This window comes from Diadema antillarum, unplaced genomic scaffold, assembly GCF_040938485.1.
Source record: "Diadema antillarum isolate AM-2024a unplaced genomic scaffold, OU_Dant_1.0 seq00000931_RagTag, whole genome shotgun sequence".
Lineage (NCBI taxonomy): Eukaryota > Metazoa > Echinodermata > Echinoidea > Diadematoida > Diadematidae > Diadema > Diadema antillarum.
In genome coordinates this window covers 1003390-1028074 of record NW_027271782.1, presented here as the reverse complement: position 1 = coordinate 1028074, position 24685 = coordinate 1003390, and the positions used below count along the sequence as shown (strand labels likewise).

Here is a 24685-nt window from a genome sequence, read left to right as displayed (position 1 = left end):
AAACAAAGTGAATTGATTTCAATGACAGGGACTGCACATTCTAGCACTGCGCCTAACATAAACAACATATTAGCTTCTACTGTCACTGGATGCAACAGAAATCGGTGGCAAGCAATATTCTCACTAAACAAGGCACACGGTGAGACACACATTGTACAGATATTGAAAACGGTGCCAAGCCTGTCACCACTGTTACAATGTGTCATGGAAATACAAGACATACAAAACAGTATCTTAAACTCATTACAAAAAAGTGGAGCCTGTAAGTTGCTGGGATCTCTAGTTGCCATCACACAATTGCAATCATATGGGATTAGATTTAAAGCAAATTTTTACAAGCGCCCTATAAAGCATCAGTTATTATTTTTTTCAAATGATGAAATGGCCAAATGATACAATTAGCCAACGCAACATAAGCCTCTATTGTGTTAGGAGCCATATTTGAATTAGCATGTAAACTGGCTGTATCTCTAATCCATATTGCAATTGTTTACCACAGCTTTCACTACATTCCACATTGGTGTTATAAATGTTCCAACATAATACTGACTCTTGCCTCAACCCCTCCCACCAACATCCAGGTCAGAAATCTTCCCTAGATTCTTTCTCCAATTTGCCATACCTTCCTGCATCGCAACATCCACGGCGCATTCACTACAAGAAGTCTTCTGACCCAATTTTGGTCAGCCCAGTCTTTTTTCTGAACTCTTCCAAAAACTAAACTTCTCTTTTTGATAAGCACCTTTCAAAATGGCCCAGTTGGGTCAACACTGAACAGACCTCGTTCCGGCCCAAGTCTGTGTCACATACAACAGAGCTGTAAGATCAGCACAGATCTGGTGGGCAGTCTTCGAATGGTCAAAAGCCAAAAAGTGCGACACTCGTTGATGGTTTCCTCGGCTTCACAGAGAAGGGGGCGTTGACCCATCTTCAGCTGAAGAAGTACGTTGACCTCAGGACATTGTCCAGGTCAAATTCGCCCTTCTCGGGGACATTCACAACGTAGTCGCAGACAGTCTTCATGTTCCTGCTCCCTCTCTTCAGCTTGTTGGTGTCCACGATGTCTCTGAAAATCAACACAAGAGGGCAGCAGACATTCAGAAATTGCCTGCAGAAATGGCATCCTATTTTGCACAGGAACATCCTCGTCCAAAACTAACTGCTACACCATAAGTCAGACCATTATCTCAATTATCAAATTTCTAACCTACAATTTTTGAGTTAGAAAAACAATACCATGGATCTCATGTAGCCTCATTGGCATTGATTCTTTGCTGCATGTATGGTCTACACAAAGTTTTGTGGCACCTATCTCTTACACCTGCTCATATAAATCATGAATGAGGATCTTTTTTTTCCTCTTGCAAATTGACCACGAAAAAGTAAAATAGGCCAGAGCTTCATTGAAAAGAGAAAGATCACTATAACCAACATGAGATCTTAGGAGAAGATGTTACACCGGGTCTCTGGATATTTCCTAGTACCACAATATTCATATATCTATTGATTGGATTATTTGCTTGATCTTTCACTTTGCTATTTTTCTTTCAACTGTGCATTTGCTGTCATAATTGTTCAGTGTTGTAATTTCTACACAAGACTGATTGACAAATATCTTCACAAAATTATTCAATCGTCAACTATTGCTACAAACTATACATATCTTATACATAGAAATAATGTACTCATCTTTACTAAATCCTCACAGGGCATTTACTCTTCTTGCAAAAAAACAAAGAGAAAGAAAAACAGACACAGTCATTGTAACAAGGTAAACAAAGGCTTACAATTCTCCGTATCTGTCGATTAGAAACTCAGCCAAGTTATCCAGGATTGGTTCTTTATGCAACTTGACAAACTGACTTCTGCAGATCTGGAATATAAAAAAGAAGAGAAGGATAGAAAGACACATATATATATATACATTATACTTCTGAAGATGTTGATCATGGCAGTTGTATCCTCTATCATTGGAGGTAATAACAGTTCGTCTTGCAAAGTAAAATCATAGATAGGTCATGCAACATCTTGCTTGCTGCCGCTGAGCCTCGTCGGGGACGATGATCACCTCCAACCCAATAGACATCATATTCCTATGTAGTTAACTGATATATCTATCCATCTATCTATCTATTTGTCCATTTGTCTGTCTGAGTCCGTCTCTAGGTCAACTGGATGGTCAATCTGCTCTGAAACACTAATCTCCTGTCCAGCTGCAATGGTCAAACTAGTTCAGTTTGTGTTGTTAGAGCTACCCAGAATTTAGAAAGAAGGCAAATAGTCATTTTCTGGGCTATCACATATTAACATCAAAACCTCTTCATACATGCACACCTCACCATGCAAACCGACATGTTTAAACAATGCATCCCGATCATCCGAACCTGTTCCACCATCATTTCTCTGAGATCAACTTTCAACAAATTGTCAACTTATCCTTGCAGCTATTGAACAGTGAAAAGATATCACTTAATTGTCAGGAGATGGCGTCTCTTTGCCTGAGATGGATCAAGATTGCATTGCATTGAACAATGCGGATAGCAGCAACTGGTAAATCAGAGCAATACATACAGCAGATAGTTATAGTATCAAGTGTGATATAGATGTGACCTCTGACCTTGTTCATCTCATTGACTGTGCTGGCATGAGTCCAATAGCAGTCGTGCACTGAGGCAAAGGTGATCCCCGCCCTAAGGAGAAAAGAACAGTTACTGGTGTTTCATCATTTGTACTATAAATGTGGAATACTTCATAGTATGGACATTTTTGCGCAAATTGGCACTCTATTGCACTATTTTCCCCTCCCCCCCCCCAAAAAAAAAAAAAAAGAGAGAAAAAAAAAGAGAAAGAACACAGGAACACTATTGGAGATATCCAATAGTATGCTAAAATATTTTCATTTAATTTCATTCAATATTATACAAGCCAAGTTTTACTGACATTAACCAAGTGCATAAATTCAATAGCACTATATTATGTTTCCACTCTTGAAATAATTCTGAACTGATCACCCTGACTCACCCACTCTCTTTCTATATGGGACCTTGCCCCACAAAACCAACAAAAAGTCGCCAGACATAGATTTTTAGTTAAGGGCAGATTCTGAAAGAGCACACTATAAGCTTTAAAATGATGTATAACTAATTTCAAATGAACTCTCCAATAAACCTATCTAAATACTGAAAAGAAAGCACACACTACGGTGTGAACTGAGAGAAAAGGCTCTGAAGTACAGAGTCTATTCAAGCACTTTATCTTTACCAAACAATGCTAGCTGTGTGATGAATGGGACAAACACAGGATGTAAACCACTGTATCAACAACAATGGAGGGATTATCAGATTATCAAGCATACTCTATCAACACATTCTGTCCATTATTGACGTAAACTTTCAAAGCAGTAGCATTATCCTTTCAAAAGTTATTACAGTTGAAAGCGAAGAGTGTGCAAAGGATTTCCAAGAAATGAAAAGGGGTCTCTACGACATACCCGGCCCCGCCCGGCCTTTTCACTCATTGTAAACGGGGTCTAGGAAGGTTCAATATGACTTCTACTGGAAGTTATACATTTTGAGTTGTTTTTATAAAAGACCATAACAGCCTGTAAAAAGAACAATCATTCATTCTTCAACATTTTTTTATCTTCTAAAAAATCTTTCCTGCCAGAAGTCAAAGAAGCAATTCAGATGAAAATATCTGTAATTAGCATGCACATTTTGGGCTTGAAGCCACCATACCTCTGTGAATAGAGGGACGTCAGCATCATGTGAGTGGAGTCCAGAGAATGGATGAAGTTTGGTGGGAAAGCGTTTTTCTGCTTCATCGTGTCTGGACGCCTGTAGGGAGAGGAGTATGAAGAAGAGCACTGCCACATAACACCTCTTGCTCACTAGTTGTCAACCGTAAGTGACGATGACAGTCGTAAAAACAACACCCGGTATTACTTGTCTAAAGAGCTGACTACAAATTTCCCAACATATATGGGTAAGAAATGAGATGTCTTTTACACACAGACAACAGAAAATATCTCAATGACAGTAATGAACATGGTACTGACGAAAATCTAAACACTGTCTGAAGAGCATTCTAGAGAAGTTTTGCATTTTGTGCTACACACACGGTATGTTACCCTGTTGAGCACGAGTCCTGAGAATACTCAGGCAAGCATCTATGGGAAATGCGTGTTGTAGCAAAATCAAACCGTCCTCAAAGGGTTAAGCTGAATGCATATCTCATGAAACAAGCTCTTGGAACTCTCTGGGATATTAAGAAACTAGAAATGTCGCTATGGCGACTGATGCCTCCGCCATTATGCATGATTCCCCCAATAGGTGTATAGGACGATGTCTTCAAAATGTGCGATGACAGTTTCACATAGCTGGCAAAATATTGAAATGACAGGTTTGTCAGAAATATCTTGAATGTTCACTTTCCTTGAACTAGGTTTGCTATAATTGTCTATGAAAGAGTTCAGGTACATGTATTTGGGGAATTGAGGATTTTTACTTAACTTCTGACTGACCCTTTTATAAGTTTATGCATTGAGTAATTTTAAAGGTATGAAAACAGAGTGTAATTTAACAGTGCAAAATAGATTTTGTTTTGCATTAAAACCTTGCTTGACCCTTAACCATTGACCTTTGACCTTCTGGTAGGAAATCTGGTAGGGAAATCGTAAAGTATTGAGGAGTTGACCTTGACCTTTGACCCCTGACTATTGACCCATGACCCCTATATTCCCTAGATAATCTCTGCCAGTCAGTACATGCGTATGTACCAAGTTCCATGAAGATACATTGAACCATTTGCGAGAAAAGTGAAATTGTAACATTTTCGCCTAACCTTTGACCTTTTGACCTTTGACCTTATGACATGAAACTCTCTCTGCAGAATCTTTATGCAGTAGTACATGTCTACACTAAGTTTCAAGAAAATACCTTTGGGCATGGCATATATGGGGGAAATAGCAACATTTTTAGCATTTGACCTTGACCTTTTGACCTTTGACCTCTTGCCAATGTCAATTAAATTTACTCAACTAATTGCCCATCATACATCATCCTTGGACCAAGTTTGGGGAAAGCTGCTCCATCCAGTTTTGAGTTATCACATAAACAGATAAATTTTAGGATTTGACCTGGATCTTTGACCTTTGACCTCTGTCCGATTTCACTCAAAAATCAATCAAGTAATGTCCCAGCATACATTATCCTCGGACAAAGTTTGGTGAAATTTGCATGATCCAGTCTTGAATTATCGCGTAAACAGATACAATTTCATGATTTGACCTTGACCTTTGACCTTTGACCTTTGGTCGATTTCACCCAAAATCTAATCAACTAATTGCCCCATCATACTTTATACTTGGACCAAGTTTGGTAAAATTCCAGTCAATATTACTCAAGTTATCGCGTAAACGAATGCGGACGTACGTACGGACGTACGTACGGACGGACGGACAACCCGAAGACATAATGCCTCCGGCACCACTTCGTGGCGGAGGCATAAAAAGGAGTAAGAACTGGGCTACCCCAGTTCATAAATCACCAAAAGTTATACACTGTGAAACAATTAAGGCTTCATTTTATATTTAACCACATTCTAAATTGGCAACACTCCCCTATGCTGATGCATGATATACTTTAACTTATATGTGCAAGTGTAATAGTTTGAAGAGTAACAAAAATCATCCATACAAAACAAATTTTTCACCGATGAGAACACTAATACAGCCAACATCTGCACATCTTGATCTACATGGAGTTCGTGTTGCCAATTTGATCTGATCACATGACTCCCTGGGAACTCACTCTGATTGGCTGTGTCGCTCCTCATGGTAAACATTGCGGCCACCATGGTTGACCACCTTGAGGCTCCTCTTGTGGTACGGCTGGACGATGGGCAGACCAAGAGGAGTGACCCACTCCACCGTCTCGCCGGCCTTGGAGATCAGCCAGGCACTCTCCGTCAACCAGTCCTGGAGAGGAGGTTTCAAGTCAGTGAAAAGATTTAAACTTAGAACTGCTTTTTGCCATGCTCATATCGTCGCTAGGGTGACTAGCCTGACTAGACTTTGTATCTCTAATTTTGGTGAAAATGACTTTTTTGGATTAACGGTCAGAGAGTCAATTAAGTGATGTCCTGTCCAAATTCTGGCTGTCTCACCCTAAAAATGAAGCCACCATAGCATATCAAAGGAAATACTATCCCACTTGAAATAGTGCTTTATTGGCTGCCATGTTTTGTTTTGTTTTTTCTTTTTGCTCTCCTGAATATTTAACATTTTGTAGATACGAGGTCTTGCAGCCCCAGCAACAATATATATATGTATTCCCCTAAACCAAACAGATCACTCCTAGACTAACACTTTATTAGAAAAAGAACCATCAGGGGTATTATTCATCTGTGGCGTGTAGGTCTGCAAAATAAAGGTTTGCCAGGGATAGGTCACTTCCTTATGTCGGCACCAAAGAGGTTATATACTCGCTGCCTATGGAGGGCGAACTATGTAAAATGTCAATGATCACAAGGAGGATTGGAGTGCCCTACTTAGTAATGACGGACTTCATTCTGTACATGTGTGTCCCCGTTGTGCTCACAGAACAATAGCACAGCACAGGGCATACTATAAACTTTTGAAATTAATGAGTCTGCACTCCCTGATTTGGCTGCCCCTTGGCTGCTCATATTCTAGTAAGGAGCGTTGTCCACCACGAGGGGTAAGCCTAGCGCCTCGCATCGCTCTGCACACTCACAGAGCATTTACACGGGGCGTAAGGTGAGTAAGCACCCAAGTACTTACCTGTAAATGTAATATTTTTGGTTTGCACCCTTCTCTTCATATAGGAAGTAACAAAAGATCTTTAACATGTATGAGTTCTGTCTAAGCACACACACAGGCATATATGTCATATCTGGTAGACAAAGTGTTTTACTTCTTACTAAAACACCAAGGGAAACACAACATTGCCCGGTTGGTTTATAACCGCGGCCACTTGATTCCATGTAAGACACACCAACTCCTGAGCCCACTCACTGTCCTATACACACCAGTCACTTGAAGAAAGATTTCTTTTACCATGTACAAGATGTGCAGTGAGTGGTATCCCTTGTTATATAAAAAAGAACATTCTGAATTGCAGCTGATAACCTATTCCCACATACAAATATCTACTGCATCCATCAACTAGACCACAGTTGCACAGTTGCAACATATAACACAAAATGACACAACATACATGCTTGAACTCTAGCTGTTTTTCATCACTGGCCATACACAATAGTAACATAGTCACATATTTTCTCTTTGAAGTTCTGCAACAAGTTGGAGAAATAAAGGTCACTAGGGGTAAAATAAAGGTCACGGAGGATAAAGGCCGTGGGGGGGGGGGGGGGAGGGCAGGTCACAAGGGTGGGACAAACATACATAAACATTTCCACTTTCTAATCTCTGACTGGGATTTACCTGAGAAAGTGCTCTGCAACATACGTAAGATGAGTTCTGATGTCGACCCTCACTGTTTAAAACACAGGTGATTTGAAGAAGTTGGTATGCATTATAAACAAGACACGTCGCACTACAAGGGGAGGAGTAGACCCCCCCTGCAGTGGAAGAACGGTTTGCAAACACTCACCTGAATTTCTCTAGTCTTGGTAAACATCTTGCGAAGACTCTGGAAGACTTTGATGGTGAGGTAGCCCGCCGCGTACCACTTCTCATCTTCGGAGAGGCTCTTCTCGTCTCGCAGCTGCTTCAGGATCTGGCGCCGGCTGCCGTACGACGTCACTCCGTACACCACGGTCATCACTGGCTGCTTCACGACCTGGGGGAGGGCGTGGCAGGTTCACAGTGGGGTCATGGATTTTGTACTCAAATTGTGTCGTATCTTATGTTTAGGTTTGAGAGACAGTTGAAGAGCTACTTGGTACTGTCTCTTTAAAAACACTACACAGCATGTTGTGTAAAGCTAGCATGAGTCCATGCTTCATTCCAACCAGAGTGGCATTACCGGAGGTTGAGAGCATGGGGGGAGTGCCAGCAGCTCTTCAGACCTCTCTTTAACTCTTACTTAATCTTGATATTTTTTCTCCTTTGCTTCATACATATCACAATGTTGGTAATCATATTTTGTATATTAATTCAGCTTTCTGTTCTGTATTAATGTGCTTACAAATGTCAGCACTAAGTGCTGGTATATAAATGTTATTCATCATCATCACTGTTATCATTATAAGAAAGGAAGGAATTTGTAGCTTCAATCTGTAGATCAAAACTTTAGACAATGAAAACAAAAGAGCCAAATAAAAAGGAAAAAAGAAAAAGAGATAAAACATGGAAAGAAGGCAATGGACAGAGTTAATCACTTTATTTTCCTTACTCATAGTAATTCATGCAAGACTGTGTACTGCATTATTTTCTTTATGGTGATTTATGCAATTTTCTTATTTGACAGCTACTGACTTACATTTCTCTTGACATGGCCCTCCAGAGCCTGTGCTGTCCTGTTGCCCTTAGCAGCATCTTGAGCTCTCAGCTCTTCAACCTGAACACGGTAAAAGAGTATTCAAGAAGAAACTGAGAATGCGAACATTCGTGAAGACTGAACTCAATGGACGTATTGACCACCTTTCAAAGTACAAGTCACTCTACTGCACTACATCACATATGGTTCATAACGCATTACGCACCAATGCTGTCGACACCCATTTTGTTTATGCATCAAATCAGTACAATTCGACCTTGATTATCCGGCGTCCTTTTATCCGGAAATCTCTATTATCCGAACGCGTTCACGCAGTGAAGGACTTTTTTTTTTCATCCAAAAATAGAGAAAAAACAGTGACTTTAAACTCAATTAAAATTTCTAAAAAACTCACACGATTTACCTACAATATTCCCGACAGAACTAACATAAATTCACACCACATCATCATCGTAAAAGTAAGCAGTCGTAAAACATGTATGATTTTCATATAAAGACATACTTTATTTTTGTGAAGAAGGGACTACAATTTGTGCAGGCTAATATAGATTACACCACCATTGCAGGGTACGCTACCTGCCTAGCTGCCAGTGCACTGGGACGGCAGCTTGGACGGCAGCTATATACATTAACATTGTGTCTCCCATATCCAGCCAATTCGCTTATCCGGATGAGCGCCGGTCCCGACATGGCCGGATAATCCAGGTCGAACTGTATACAGAGTAGAATTGGTTGCTTATCTTCCTCTAAATCTAAATTATGATTTATCGTTATCACTATTAAAGCCACTAATATCATATTCACCACCACCACCAACATCATCATTATCATCATATTTCATCAGCATCATAATTACATCATCATCATAAAATTCATCTTAATCAGCATCATCACTGTCATTCTTACTACCAGATCACCATTGTCATCAACATCACACAAAGGACTAGTTTAGCAGACTTCTGTAAAGCCAAAAACACTGGCAGCATGACTCTTTCATGACTTGGAGCAGACAGCCTTTTCCAGGGCATGAAGGTTTCGCGAATTGCCATTTGCATTCAATGTGAGATGTGTTGTGTAGACAAAAATTTTTTGCGTGCAATTTACTTACACAAATCTTGAATACTTTGAAAATAGTCAAATACTACTGTAAATGGACCTTTGTGTATGTTTTTATATTACATCATATCAGACAGTTGTATATTCAGGTGAAGGTATCACCTAATTTGTACTTGGTAATTTTTGCATTGCATTATTGTATCTTTTCTTTTTGTATGACATTTCCTCTAGGAATATGTACATAAATTGAAATTGAAGTAAAAGTTGCCTGTGTTACCATTTGAGCGACTCCGCTGTAGACATCCTGCGGTACATCACTGGGGTGGAGGTTGACCTGTTGGGCACCAATGAGGTCACGACCCAGGGCAGCGTAATGCTGCAGACCATTGCAAGACCCGTCCTAGAATCAAACACAGAGACATAAGCAATTGAAAGGCAAAAACAACAACAGGTGTACTACAAACACTTTAACAACTTATAATTGCCACACCACTAGGTCACATCTCCTTATGAAGTTTAATGCATCCATTTTCGTCGAAGTAAGATCTACTCTAGTCGATGAAAATACTGGAAGCTGCCCTCCCAACCCCCCCCCCCCAAAAAAAAATAACAGAATGCAAAGAGAATCGAAGAGGTAAAAGAAGGAAAGATGACAAGAAGGAGAAATCAAAGAAGATTTGGGCAGAGAAGACACAGGTGACAAAGAAAAGGAGAAGAAAAATAACAGGGAAGAGGAGAAAAAGGAGAATCAGAATCAGAAGAAGAAGAAGAAGAAGAGATGATATATGATAAGACAGACACAATGTCCTCCTCACACTTTTGAGGTGACAGTGGACAGAAAAGACCACTCAAACTCTACACTACCTGGTGAATGGGAAGATGGCTGACATACTGCGCTGGGTCACCTGACCTAGTCGCCGCGGCAACCTCCAGACAGGAGGCCAACGTCTGCCAGGGCTCGTCCGACTCCCTCCACCAGCCGTTGCCCTGGAAACGGAATATTGATGAGTCATTGCAAACATGTTAAGCTACCATGGCCTATCAGCTTTGCAGTTTATCTGGATGTGGTTGCATACAATGAATCAGAACAGCTGCACATTGAGTATTTCTCGCTTTCTACACCAATATCTTTTTTTTCCAAGGAAAACCTGTGTATGATTAAACAATAACCTTCTCCTATCAATGTGAAAGTGGAAGGCAAATATGGTGTCATTTAACCCTAATCAGGCTGGGCTTTTTTGGCTATGCTATATCGGGGGGGGCGGATTCCGCCCCCCCTTCAGATCTCGCCTATGGAACGCGTGATCGCGCCGAAAATCGGCACACGCGACGCCCGCGACGTATACTATCAAAATGTATTGTTGCTTTCTCCGAAAATTTTTCTTATATTTTATATTAATTAATTATTGTAATTTATGCATAAAATCAGTTTTGGGCTCTAAATCACTTATTAATGTTCTAATTAAGCTAATTTCTTTTTTAAAATGTTTCTTGTATCATTCTCCTGAGACATAGGATAAAAAAAAATCTGTATCGAAATTAATTTCTTATGTATTTGATTGTTTTTTTGAATTTCTTATGTATTTCTTTGTTTTTCGACCTTTTGTTTTTGTTTGTTTTTTGGCCAAAATTTGTCACAGGCATTTTTCGAAGCTTTATTATGCTAAAATAATTTAATTTCGTCCATTCTAAGTCAAGATATGAATTTTTATGTGAATTAATTGAAAAAACACAATTTGCATTGGATTTGTACACAAAATCACGTTTTGGAGCAATTTTGGGGTTGACAAATTTTTTTCGAATTGGGCGTCGCGTCAAAACGGTACGCGCGGGCGCAACAATTTTGGTCTCAAAAGTTGCACGATACTTGAAAGAAAAAAGTCGTGAAACATCGCGGCGGGAGCTTATCGCGCTGCGAAGATATTGCGCGAAACATTGAGGGGGGGCGGATTCCGCCCCCCCAGCCTGATTAGGGTTAAACCTATTAATGATTCGATCACATCATTTAAATACGATACTACAGATCTGTTACAGTCACTGGTAGTGTAGCTCTCAACGAAGAAATATGCTCACAATACAGAATTAAATAGAGGACTTTGTCATTCCTGTGATAAAATTCTATAAATAATAAAACACATTGCCTTACAGCTTCTGCCTCCCCCCATCCTTTAGTTAACAATTCAATAAATGTAACAAAATCATTGAAGGAAACAGAGGTTGGACATTCTTTCTTTAAACAAAATCATCTCAATGAATTGTGAGAAACTTGCTATGTACACAAACTCCCCTTTTTTAGTAAGGGCTTACAGTCAAAATGGTCTGTGACTGTAGTCAAGTGGGTCATGTTCAAATGCACATCACATAAAATATACGACGACATAACGTTTGGTATGGCAGATACAACATTAATAAAAAGTGAAAAGAACATGGAAGTTAAGGTGTATGCCACAGTCTTAAGTAAGAAATTGATGGAAACTCACATCGAGGGGCCTGTCGGCTGAGTCTAGAATCTCTGGCATCATGTCATCGGCGTACTGCAGTCTTTCAGCAACTGAGCATCTGATTGGTGAAGGAAGAGAAAGATGACGCAAGACCGGTTTATGGACATATTCAAATTGCATGCATCCCTCATGACAAAGAAGGTTGTGCATGACAACCAGGAAGTTTGCTCAAGGCCCCGACACAGCTACAAGCTAACGCAAGCCAGATGAATTCCAAGTACTGAAATACAGTGAGTTTTTCCCTGTCATAAGGAATCAGATATTCTTGCAGGTGGATGCTCAAACTGTAGCTTAAGTGGCACTTCGTAAGGTTCTGATTCTTCAGAGGTGATTCATATCTGGTAGATGATAATAATAATACTGTAAACGTGGAAATTTTCGTGGTACATTAATTTTCGCGGATTTCGCGCTACGTTCGGCTAGCGCGAATTCAAAAACGCGCGAATATATCTTCACAATTTTCTATGCACATTTTGAACGGGATGAATTGTGTGTGCTTCATCGATGATACTGCTACGTAGTACAATGTACAGGCATGTTTACGCTACTAGTACTGTGCGAAGAGACGATAGATTGCTGTGTACTGTAGCATGCATGTGTGCACCGCACGCACCGATGCTACATTCCCCCGTGACTACGGTACCAGTGAGGTCCACGAGGGGTTTTAGCATGTCGCTACGACATGCTAAAATTTTTGCGCGACATCCTTCAAAACTTGCGACATTCTAAGCGCCATGCCAATAAAACTGCGACATGCTAAAAGTAACTAACTCGCAAATGACTTACGAGAGTGCTCCTTGTTGAAAGGAGCAGCAGTTTACAAGCGCCAAAAGTTTATTCACAGTCACCGCACCGATCACAACACAACGCGGCTCAACAACAAGCTATCAGTACAACAGTCTCGCACAACACCACATCACACACTTGCTCACTATCTCCCTCACCTCCCTGCTCACATGTGTATGCTATGGGATTGCGCTCTGATTCGGGATCCACACACACAGCAATTTGTGTGAAGTAACACCTATGCAGCGGCACAGACAGCCGCCTGTATGCATGTGAGAGGGAGAGAGAGGACGGAAAGAGAGGGTCGGAGGCCGAGGGAGGCTGAGGAAGGCTGACACGTGCTCGCTTGTTGTCACGCTTGTTGTCGGGTTACGCAAAAACAAACGATATGAAATGCATGCCCCCCTTCGCCAAAGGTTGTATTTTATATATATATATATATTTTTTTTTGCTGCTTTGGTTTGTCTGTTCGTTTGTCTGCCTGTCTGTCTCTCTATTCGCAAAATAGGTCAAAAGTTGGGAACAGATTAGGATGAAATTTCAGGAACGGTTGGTTGGTAAAATGGCGCAAGGAACAGATGATTAAATTTTGGTAGTGAGAAGGATTTATGATACCACTGGAATTCAACGTCAGGATATCCAGGATTTTTTCTTAGACTTTGTTTCGTATATTTGAAAGGATTCGTATCAATTCTATAGGAAGCTTGCCATCGGCAATAGCAATTACGCAAAATTAGATGCGTTCAAAGCATTGCCGCAGAGAGAAAATTACCTCCATCTTTCGTTAAAAAAAAAATCAAAAACAAAAACGAACGATGGAGTAAGCAAATGCAAATTGTTTAATCTTTTTTTTTTTGGTAGATTCAGCGGGTTAGTTTTTCTCTAAAAAGCCATGCGTTCCATTTGAACCTTTAGTAAGTTAGATTTTACTCGAGCGCCGAAGTTGAATTTATCCCAAGGATCTCGTCGCAATACCGAGTTTCCAATGTGTATTCATTTTCGCGTAGCTTTCGGTGCTGCAAAATTTTGCTAGGGCCTAAGTTTTAATACTACTAAACTAATTTCTGTCGTTTCTCGCACCTCGTTTGGTACGATTTCTTCCCTTTTATATCACTTTATCCGTTCCCTTTATACTTTGAAGTAATTAAACGTAATTCCGTGTCTCGCACTGTTATTTTTGTAACGGCGATTTCTCCGCTTCGCTGCAATACTTTTTCGAATCGAAGCGACGGAGCTCGGAGTTTGATCCCAGCAGCCGCTTCGATGTGCTGTTTGTTGTATTTTCTAAATAAAAATGTTTGTGTTGTTGGGAGGTGTTGATACTTTGTATTTGTTATTTATTTTCCTAGGTATTTATCTCGAGGGATTAGGGCCTATGCGTGTTTCTTAATGTTGATAGGAAAAGGCTAAAATGATCTTGAGTGATGTCTGATGGTGATGATGATAACTATGCTGGTGACTGGTGTAAAAAGACGGATTCCTGTGAATGCTGAGCGTACGTGACGTTTGTTTATTTCCCTTTCCCTCTTACTCTTCTTTCCCCCTTACTCTCCTTTCCCCTCTCAAGAATGATAAAAAAAGAAATTACATACACCTCACAACAAAAAGAACCACGTGCTATAGCATACTTCGTAAAGTTCAATCTAAATGTTCAATATCAGCAAAGAATAAGGGGAAAGCACGAATGACAATAAATAAAAGCGAAGAGATCGTGTATGCAGTCTCTTCGGCTAGAAGAAACTTGACACCCCACCCCTCTCCCTTGTGGAAATTTCCACAAAAGCAGGTGCCACACCCAGGTGCGTGCCAGACGAAAGAATGCGCGCACTGGAATAAACAGCGTGTAAATATCCTGGAAATATCGATCGAAGAACCAGCTCATTAGTTGAATTAAAGGAATCATTGCAAAGATATCATGATTCTATTTCTATAGCCTTTCTTTTGGCGCATAGTAGGAAACATCGAACAGTCGATTATAGTGTACTTGATCGAAAATCTAATGTTCCCTGAACAATAAAAAAAGGATTGATTATTCAGTCAATTAAAAATGCAATCACAGAAATACATGAATTAAAGGTCTCGTATGACCAGACAAATTCACTACGAGTACAATTGTAGGTCCAGTGAGATGCAGTCATCACCTGGTTTAATACAACGTGTAATGACAATTAATTCCAGTTCACGCTCATCAAAACTGCTTATTACTTTTCAAAGTTTTGGCTATCAACATTCGTTCGTGGGTGTATTTTGTTTGTTTGTTTGTTTGTTTGTTTGTTTTGTGTGTTTTTCTCTCGTGAAAGGCGTAATGATTTCTTCGTATCGAACGTAAACTGCATGTTTACCGTAAACAAGCCATTCAGCTCAGCTCAGCTATGGCGCATTCGATCCATCGAACTTGCAGTAACCTCTTACAGGCAGGATCGAGCACATGGCACATTCCTTTAAAGTGAAAACTAAGTTTCGGTAAGTGCTGGAGAACCCGTCTAGCACCATTTCATTTTGAACGTGAAGCCACGTGTTTGCATCGGCGCTTCCACACACAGCGCGGCATTTTGCGATCATCGTTATAGCAGAATTTCCGATTCCAGTCAGGGGAAAAGGAATTGGAATACTTCTGAAAATACTGATATTTAAAATCCAATAAAATAAAAAAGCCTGAAAACAACGCATGATTATGTTTAAATAGTAAACAATAATTGGAAACACAGAACAGAGTTTTGCATCCGCTCACACAGAAGCTCTCTTGAGAAGATGAAAGCATTCCCCGTCCCCTGCTAGATAGTGGAAGCTTCCATAATCAGCCCAGCAAGTTTTTGGAGGTACATACAGTTGTACTTGCACTTGTACACATTCATTGCGAGAAAGCAATCAATCAACGCTGAACATTGCGTAGTTTGGCATCTTTATCGTGCTGGTGACCAGCTCGATCCTTCGGCATGTGTCATAACGTTATGTTTAGAGCCTGTAGGCCTCATAAGTTGACAAGTTTAATTCAAAATAGCAAAAAAGAAAAAAAAAGGAGATTGAAAAAATATGAATTCTGGTGGGAAAATACGAATTTTGCAGCTGCTGAGTACTAATTTTTGCTTCCAAAGGTTGGCAGCTCTGTACTTTGGAAATCTAATTTCTCTCTGGAAAGGCTTATTGTGGATAGAATTATCTAGATCTGAGTTTTTGTTAAATGTCATTCAAGTTAACTAAACGTCTGTTTACCAGTAGGCTGCAAAAGTGCAGTTCTCACTTTTCTACACTCATCTCATCTACTTTGTGAGTACACAGTTATCTTGGCATTTCAATGTGAAACCAGGGAGGTGGCTCCTCCCTGGTGAAACTGAAAGTAAATAATATTAAAGACAGTCAGTGTGCTGTACTGTAGTACAAGTTCAAGATGTCCTTGTCATTTATCATAGCATCCCCATTGAGGAGTATATCTATTCAAGATATATTCAAAAGGTCTTATGAGTAAGGAGTAGGACGATATATTAACATTTCAAGAACAATTTAAAATCTTATGTCATAATCAAACAATTAAACATAATTTTTCAAATATTAATGATTTTTATCCTGGCATTGCAGAGTGATCATGGTGATCAAAGTGTTCAAAATAAGGCTAAGATAGCACCAGAGAGCATCTAGAACCCCAGAGCTTCCAGGGCCCTTAAGCGGGCCCTGGACCCCGGCCGCAAGGGACTTCGCGCTTCGCGCTCGTGATGTGCGCTTCGCGCACATACTTTCATGCGCAATATCACTTTTTTCCCCCTGCAACATGCTAAAATTTCAAGTTGTGGACCACCCTGACGGTACTACAGTCACAGCTGTACTACGTATTTGAGTGCTTGTACTCGCAGTCGAGCCGCTCGCTACGTCGCTTGTCGTACGCTGGCATAGCAAGCTATGTAGCAGAGGCTTTGGATGAAAGCAGTGAATGTGTACTACAGTAAAGTAACCTGCTGCGGAGCACGAATTTAAGAACCCGCGAATACGTTTTCGAGCCGCTCAGCGCGAAAAATTAATCGCGCGAAAATATTGATGTTTACAGTAATAATAGTTGAACTTCTACAGTGCATTACAACAAATTAATGCTCCCTAACTAGGCCGGGCTATTTAGGTAGTTGATAGAGCCCCCCCTCCAGATCTCGGCCATCGACCGCGCGATCGCTACGAAAATTGGCACACACATTGCCTATGATGTAATCTAATATACCATGAAGTTAATTTTTCAAAAAAAATCATCATTTATGCTAAATTATGCTAATTTATGCATGATGCATAAAATCAGACTATTTGGTACAAATCACAAAATAAAGCTCAAAACAGGCACATTTTTTGTGTAAATATTCTTTTTAGTGTCCTTAGCAAATGTAATAAAAAAAAATTGTGATATCAGAAAAAAATCTGAAGTATTTTATTGTTTTTTTGAATTTCTTATGTATTTCGTTGTTTTTTCGACTTAATGTTTTTCATTGTTTTTTCGATGAAATTTGTCTGTGACATCGCTCCGAAAAAGAAAATATGTTATTCATTGATTTTAATCAATAAAACACCAAAATAATCATGCTTTTATGAAATTTGGCAGTAAGCACAGTTTGCATTGAAATTGTACATGAATTAACGTTTTTGAGCAATTTTGGGTCTGACATGCATGTACATATTTATGCGTAACTTCGGAACCACGTGCCCGGGCGTCGCAAATTTGGTGTCAAAAGATGAGACTCGAAAGAAAAAAGTCATGAAACGTCGAGGCGATAGCTTTTTGCGATTGCGATACATTGCGCGAAACGTCGAGTCCCGTGAGTATGCCATGCTAAATATAAAACCAAATATGGAAATGAATAATAATACAAATAAAAAATCCTTAAAACACAATGCAAAAAGACTCACGAAATCACAAGATGACACATTAATTCTTTTAATCTGTTCTCACTTGCCTTTTCTTTTTCCCTGTGAGGTTCACAAGATGAATCTTTAGCCAACGGAAGCCCTCCTCACCCAGTGGCCTCCCCCTCGCAAACAGGAGGATACTCCGAGTGACATCGTTGCCAAAGTGGTTGAAATGGGGCGGGCAAGGGTAGACGCGACCGCGGAAGTCCATGTTGTGTGGGAACCAGAAGATCTCATCTCGGTACTAGCAGAGAAAGGGACACAAAAAAGAAAGAAATTTGTTTCTTAAAGTGCGTGTATATTTTCTTGCTCAATGACACTGTGAATGCATGCTGACAGACAGAAACACAGACACACAAGACATGGGGAATGGGATACATTTGATTGTATGTGTATATTTATATAAAAGTGTATGCATGTGTATGCATTTATTTATGTATTCTATAAAGTAGGTGAACGAATATGGGTTATGTGTGAGTATGTATTCTATGAGTATGTATCTATATAATTATGTATGTTTGTGTGTGAGTGCAAGTATGTTTATCGAGTAAGGGGCAAATGATTAGACCATAAATGATTGCCTTGGATACCCTCGAATACATGTAGATATAATAGCTATATGGCTCAATATAAATGCATTTTATTATCGTTTTTGTCATTATACCCATAAATTTGAACACAGCAGATGACCAAACCACTGATGTGTATGCTGGTTGATGGGGAAGAGAAGAACAGAAGAGGAAGTATTGACGAGGGATAATCTCTACAAAGAATGTACACTTCAATTAACCACACAGCATAGGCATAGACTGTCTTTTACCTTATTCGCTACAGACAGTTTGTAGAGCATGTCCATACGAAGCGAGTGCATCTCTGCCTGAAGCTTCCGTGAGATCGCCCTCTCTCTGTGTACCTGGGCCATCTCCTCTCGCGTCATGTCACTGAGAAAAGAAAAGAAAAGAAAAACAAAATGCACTGGCTAGTCAGTTCACCTGGCAATGCTCCTGGGTGACTCATAAAAGCTGTATATTGAGCGCAGCAATGCAAGGTATTGATAAGAAGGCATTTCTTGCAATCCTATAATTCATACTCTGAAGGTCAATCCTATGCTAAAATGTCTGAAGTAAGCAGTAAATCAAAGTCCAGCTGACATCAAAGTTGATACAGTGCACTCCCGTCAGAGCGAACACAGTTATAAAGAAATTCCCGATACAACAAAGTAAAAACTAAGGCCGCAACTTTAACCCCTCTATGTATTTCTATTCTTTATTTGTCTGGTTAAAACGAAATTTCAATATAATGAATGAAAACTGCTGCTTCCGAGGACTTCATTACAACAGAAGGAGTCCACTGTAATTTGTTAACAAATTTGAAGCCTTTTATCTGCATGATACAAAACTGATTTGTGAATATTGATTCACTCCTTTCAATGCTGGGGTGCATAAATGAAGTGTCAATGTCTGCTTGAACAATAATACAGACTGACTTTATGAAAAGCACACAGAACATTTACAAGCTACAATTGTAAGGCCAGTTCTCTTCAATCAATACCGGTATATGAAACATCCACATAGGAAAAAGTGCACAATTACATGGAGGACATGCAAATACCCTTAAATCTACATGTATGCAATTTGCTCAGAAGAATAACAGAATGACTTCATGGAAACATACATGAACATTCACAAACTACAGCCTCAAACTCAGCTTGTGATTTTTCTAGCGCTACTACTCATTTACCTGCATGGATCAACCACGTGCCCCCCAGTTTTTCCCTCTCAGTTTTTGCCCCTCAGCAATTTCATGACGTCATTGGAACCTTGTCCATACTTATTTTGATGCAAGACAGTGGAACAGTGCATGACTCTAAAAGAGGATACACAAGTACCCTTAAATCAAGGCTGCACACTAACCCATTTTTTCTACTGGTCCGACCTGTTTGTCGGACCAGTAGGTTCCCAGTTTTTATTTCCATTTTTTTACTGATCCATTCATGGAAAGTTACTGATCTGACTGTGATTTTTACTGGTCCTGGACCGTCAGACCAGCCCCAGTGTGCAGCATTGCTTAAATGCACATGTATGCTCATTTGCTCAACAGTAAGCTAATGCATTATAATACAGGGAACAAACAGAAAAGGTCTGGAATAAACCCTGAAACCAAACACTCCTACCTGGTGATTCTCTGAGGTACGGGGCAAACAGACGCTGGTTGTGGGATGTCCAGCTCCTTGCTCCCATTGTTCCGAAAGACTGAGATAACAGTGTCCAACACCTGGCGGCATACAAGAGCAGTGCAGATGAAATATCACAACAGAGCTCTGTGCAGTAAGCCAGTTTGTGGTTTCACTTTGCACATGGCCAGACAAGGGCCATCTGTACTATTAAACAGGCATGCTGGTTTCTAAAATTCACTGAGATGGGCATCTGTCATATAATGGTTATTCAGGTTATCATAATAAATGATGTTTTTCAAGCAAATCCACCTGACAGCGGCAGAGTGTTCATTATTCAAAAGCCTGGTATTTGGCAATGTTCATAGAAAAAGTTTGTCAATGTATTCAATGCAAGACAAAGAAATGGATGCTCCATCAAGTGTTAAATGATGGACCATTCTGGTCGCCTGACCTAAACAAGTTAATTGTTTGTTTGAGCACGAATCCCGTAAATTGTTCCATCCAGCAAGCTTATGCCTGATACTGCTTTGAAAATTTGTGAATATCTATAAATCAACTGAGGAGAAAAGGAAGGTCATTTGTACCAATGTGCACATGACAAAAACTGTCAAGAGTTAAGAGAAGAAGTACTTTACCACACTGTGCCATCTTGCCAAAATACTCATATACCATTAACACCAAATCCTTTGGTGAACTAGTTGTCTAATTCATTACAATTCAGATGAAAAGGGGAACTTTGTCTTTATACTTATCTGAGCTTCATGGCAATAATGGTTTAATATTCCTCGAAGAATGATTAAGTACTGAGCAGACCTTCACTGAACAATTTTCCCCCTTCGTGATCCACTCACAGGCTTGTTGATGATCCAGGGGACAGCACTGAGCTGGTTGAGAGAATCCAGGATTGGGTAAAGCTCTGCAGAGTTGGTCTTCTCCAGAAGCAGCTGGTGCTGGTGTGCGCCATCTTTACACCGCATTATTTTGGCTGAGGGTAGAGAGATAATTGTAATCGTTCAAATCAATGAAATTCTTGTGGAAAGTTGCTTTCATTGCATCTGACCGACATATTGCCCTGCATCAACGTAAACAAACAGCTCAACACAAGAATTTCATTAAAACTTGTAAATACATAGAACCTGCTGCATGCTTAAAGGATCAGAACCAGCACTGCCTGTCAGGCAGAAGCTAAGTGGTCCAGCGGCTAAGACGCCTGTCCAGTGATCAGGAGGTCATTGGTTTGGATCCAGCTCGAGTGTGTATGCCCATGATTTTTTTTAAAATCATGGCTACTACTAAATAAAACACTGATTAATTCAGTGCTAATCTAAATCAATGTAAGGCAATTTGGAATCAGTTGATATCGCAATCATTTAAGACTATTGTGTACACCATATATTTTGCGAGGTGTTTATTTTGGCGAATTTCACGAGTCGGGTGCTGTCTGCAAGTTTAAGAACACTCAAAAATATCAAAAAAGAAATTACATCCTTCACATCAAATAATTTGAGTTACTGTAAAGCATGATATATTCGCGGCACGAAATTTTTGCGAATTGGAGCCAACGGCCTTTTTCATGGCACGAAATTTTGGCAAATTGCCACTGGCGTTCAATGCATAAGTGTAGATAAGGCATTTTGCGTGCATTTTAATTTCGCGAATTTCGCAAATTTTGGCACTCGCGAAATTCGCGAAATTAAAATGCACACGAACATTCCTCGTTTTACAGTATAATTAAGCAGTGATATCTGTCCTTTACCAGGGTGAGAAGGTTATATTTGCTACATAATATGTAAGATTGATATATTACATACAAACAAATGGGACTACAGAAAACTGAAGCCTAGAGGCTTTTGCCAGCAATTATTTTTGCAAAACTGGCCGTTTGGACTCACTGGAACTGAGAGGGTAGGCACCAAACTTGACCGACGTCCAGGGCAGCGGCGGGGTGACCATTGGAAGCATGTTGGAGTCAAATTCAAGGTTTGGATCTTTGGCTGTTTGGATCAGATCCACAAGGGTGGGGTGGGGCTGCAAGAAAAAACAGTCATACAGAGTGATTTGATATAGGAAGTAATATGAGTCTTACTCATTATAGTATAACATTCGTATATTCGTAACGCTGAAAATGTTCATAAGTTTAAATCATAGCTGGAAACTTATCTATTTACTCTATCCTAATTTGTGTTGTTGTTTTTGTTATATCATAAATGCTGCAATTTACTTTAATATTTTTTTTTCCGGATTAATGCCCTTAGAAACGTGAGTGTTAAGTGCTATATAAGTGTTATTCAATATCATTATCATTATCATTATCATTATCATTAACATGAATACTGCTACCATAGGATATAAAAGGACTGAATGATCTGTAATTTCAGGGCATGACAATGTTACTGGTTTCTGGTCTGGTTACGAGACACTGTACACAACAATATTGTGACACCAATAAAACAGGCCCATTACCATTGCATGAAGAAAGATTATGGTCTTTTTTAAAGGACAAGTTCACCTTCATAAACATAAGGATTGAGAGAATGTAGCAATATTAGTAGAACACATCAGTGAAAGTTTGAGGAAATTCAGACAATCCGTTCAAAAGTTATGAATTTTTGAAGTTTTTGTGCAGTAACCGCTGGATGAGAAGACTACTGCAGTGTATGTATAACTTAGATGTCACATGCGTACAACAATATAAGGAAAATATAAAGAGAATTTCACAAAATTCCATCTTTTGAAAAAAGTACACATTCCCCTGACTTGTTACCGACAAATGTTATGGGTAATATTATTCCCCCCGCCTTTAGAAAGAGGCACGTCAAGTGCTCTTTTATTATGCGAAAAAAGTGAAAATATGTTGAATTTTCTTTTACATTTTCTTTATACTGTTGTACGCATATGACTCACAAGCTGTAGTAGTCTCCTCATCCAGCGGTTCCAACACAAAAATTTTAAAAATTCACAACTTTTGCATCGACTGTCCAATTTTCCTCAAACTTTCACTGATGTGTTCTACTATTATTGTTGCATTCTCTCAATCCTTATGTTTATGAAGGTGAACTTGTCCTTTAAGTTGGGGCACAAAATATCACATATGTATAGAAAACCCCCCCAAAAAAAACTTCAATAGGACTGTGCTTCCACACATTCTGTTTACTTGTATGTCTGAACTTTTTTTCCCTTTATGGTCATTGTAAGAAATATGCTTCTTATCAAATCCTGTCTCAACTTTTGCACTGTACAATTCTTTCTTCACGAACTGGCACTGATGTCATAACAGACAGTCAATGAATAGAGCTGATCTCATCTCAATATTCAGTACGGTGTCACTGTGGCATTCCTCTGACTGAGGTATTGATATACCCGAGTTGGCTGGCTAACTTACAATAAGGTCATTTGTTATTGCTGTTGTTTATTCTTATTTGTATTACTATTTAATTATCTTCTTTTTTTTTGGGGGGGGGGGGGGTGGTTATAGCCAAAATGCTCTTGAAGGAGCTTGCCATATCAACATCAAGGGCCTTAGAACATAAGGCCAGAATTCATAAAGGTAGTTTATCTTTAGCACGTTGATTACTGGTATGCAAATCTTATCTATCTCATCTGTGTATGTGTGTGTGACAGATTGTGTACGCCAACAAGCATCCAATAATATATATTTTGTGCTTGTTTTAGTCCAAGGACTAAATTTAAACCATGGACTTGACTTACAGTAGCTTTGTGGGTTCAAAGCAAAAGGTTCATGTTTTCTTTGTATCGGTAGGGTAGACTTACCTTGATAAAGCCAACATGCTTGAAACTCCTGTAGGTGTACATGTGATACAAGGCAGGAATCCATTGCCTAATTCAGATGGGGAGGAGGGAAAAAAATGAGTGGATAGACTGAAAGTCACCTTTATTGAGGTGAATAATCAGGGCTAAATGGTTTTCTGTTTTCCTCACGTCTACAATGTATGTACAGAATGGCTGGCCGTTCCTACCAAAGAGTTCCTTACTCTTCTCAACCATCAAGTGGCTGTCACTGGAGTCTAACATCTATTCACTGCCAATAAATCAAAACAATAACAACCACAACCTGTTGAGGTAATAATTTTTTATTTCATCTATCCTTTGTATAATTATGTTGCTTCGAGAAATCAATAAATTCTATCATTTGAAAAAAAAAAACAACCACAACCTGATGTCTCTTCCTCCTTTTCATATATTTTACACACATCACGATCTACCTCGGGCAAAATTCATTACAGTGTCAAAATTGCCATTCACTTATGATATGAATGAAAGTGGCATACTCATGAACAGGATGATTGGATACATTGCAAGAGGATACAGCCCAGTTTTGAAGGGTTTTTTTGGTAAGTTGTTTGATGTCTATATAGAATATGATGCTCTCGTACATGAATATGGCAAATTGCCTACCCATGGGTTTAATGCAAAGCATTCTAGGGAAATGTCCTTTCCTTTTATTTCTTTTACATTCTTTTGTTACTTAGATTTTTATACAGTGAATAGAGAGTCGTAACATTTCAAGACTCCCAACAGCATAAGGCATGCATGAGCTCATATCTCTATCCTTTTTTTTTTTTTTTTTTTTAAACAATATTGTAGCATACACAATATCCAATTATTCTTTTCATGTAGCTGGAGCTTTACACAGAAATATGCACAATCAATAACAGATCTAACAACCATCATGTCAGAGCTCACAGTAGTTAACATAGGACATAGCATGGGGAAGTGCTCAAAAGTGAAATGAACCATAATGTACCATGAAGGTATTGAGAGTGCTGTGCAGCGCCTGGTGG

At 39.4% G+C, this 24685-nt stretch overlaps 1 protein-coding gene across 1 annotated transcript in view; it reads right to left on the bottom strand.

Annotated features, from left to right (window-relative positions):
* Positions 1–731: 731 nt before the first annotated feature.
* The window catches only part of LOC139741482 (DNA-directed RNA polymerase, mitochondrial-like), a 40864-nt gene continuing 16910 nt past the window's right edge, over positions 732–24685 (bottom strand). The window contains exons 12-27 of the mRNA XM_071652067.1: positions 23655–23721; positions 21776–21911; positions 20735–20868; positions 19881–19981; positions 18528–18648; positions 17755–17951; positions 12020–12098; positions 10404–10526; positions 9817–9939; positions 8466–8543; positions 7635–7823; positions 5811–5977; positions 3738–3836; positions 2618–2690; positions 1788–1873; positions 732–1066 (exon numbers count right to left, since the gene is read on the bottom strand). Coding sequence (XP_071508168.1) covers positions 931–1066; positions 1788–1873; positions 2618–2690; positions 3738–3836; positions 5811–5977; positions 7635–7823; positions 8466–8543; positions 9817–9939; positions 10404–10526; positions 12020–12098; positions 17755–17951; positions 18528–18648; positions 19881–19981; positions 20735–20868; positions 21776–21911; positions 23655–23721 — 1909 coding nt within the window. The 3' untranslated portion in view covers positions 732–930. The remainder of the gene's footprint in view (positions 1067–1787; positions 1874–2617; positions 2691–3737; positions 3837–5810; positions 5978–7634; positions 7824–8465; positions 8544–9816; positions 9940–10403; positions 10527–12019; positions 12099–17754; positions 17952–18527; positions 18649–19880; positions 19982–20734; positions 20869–21775; positions 21912–23654; positions 23722–24685) is intronic.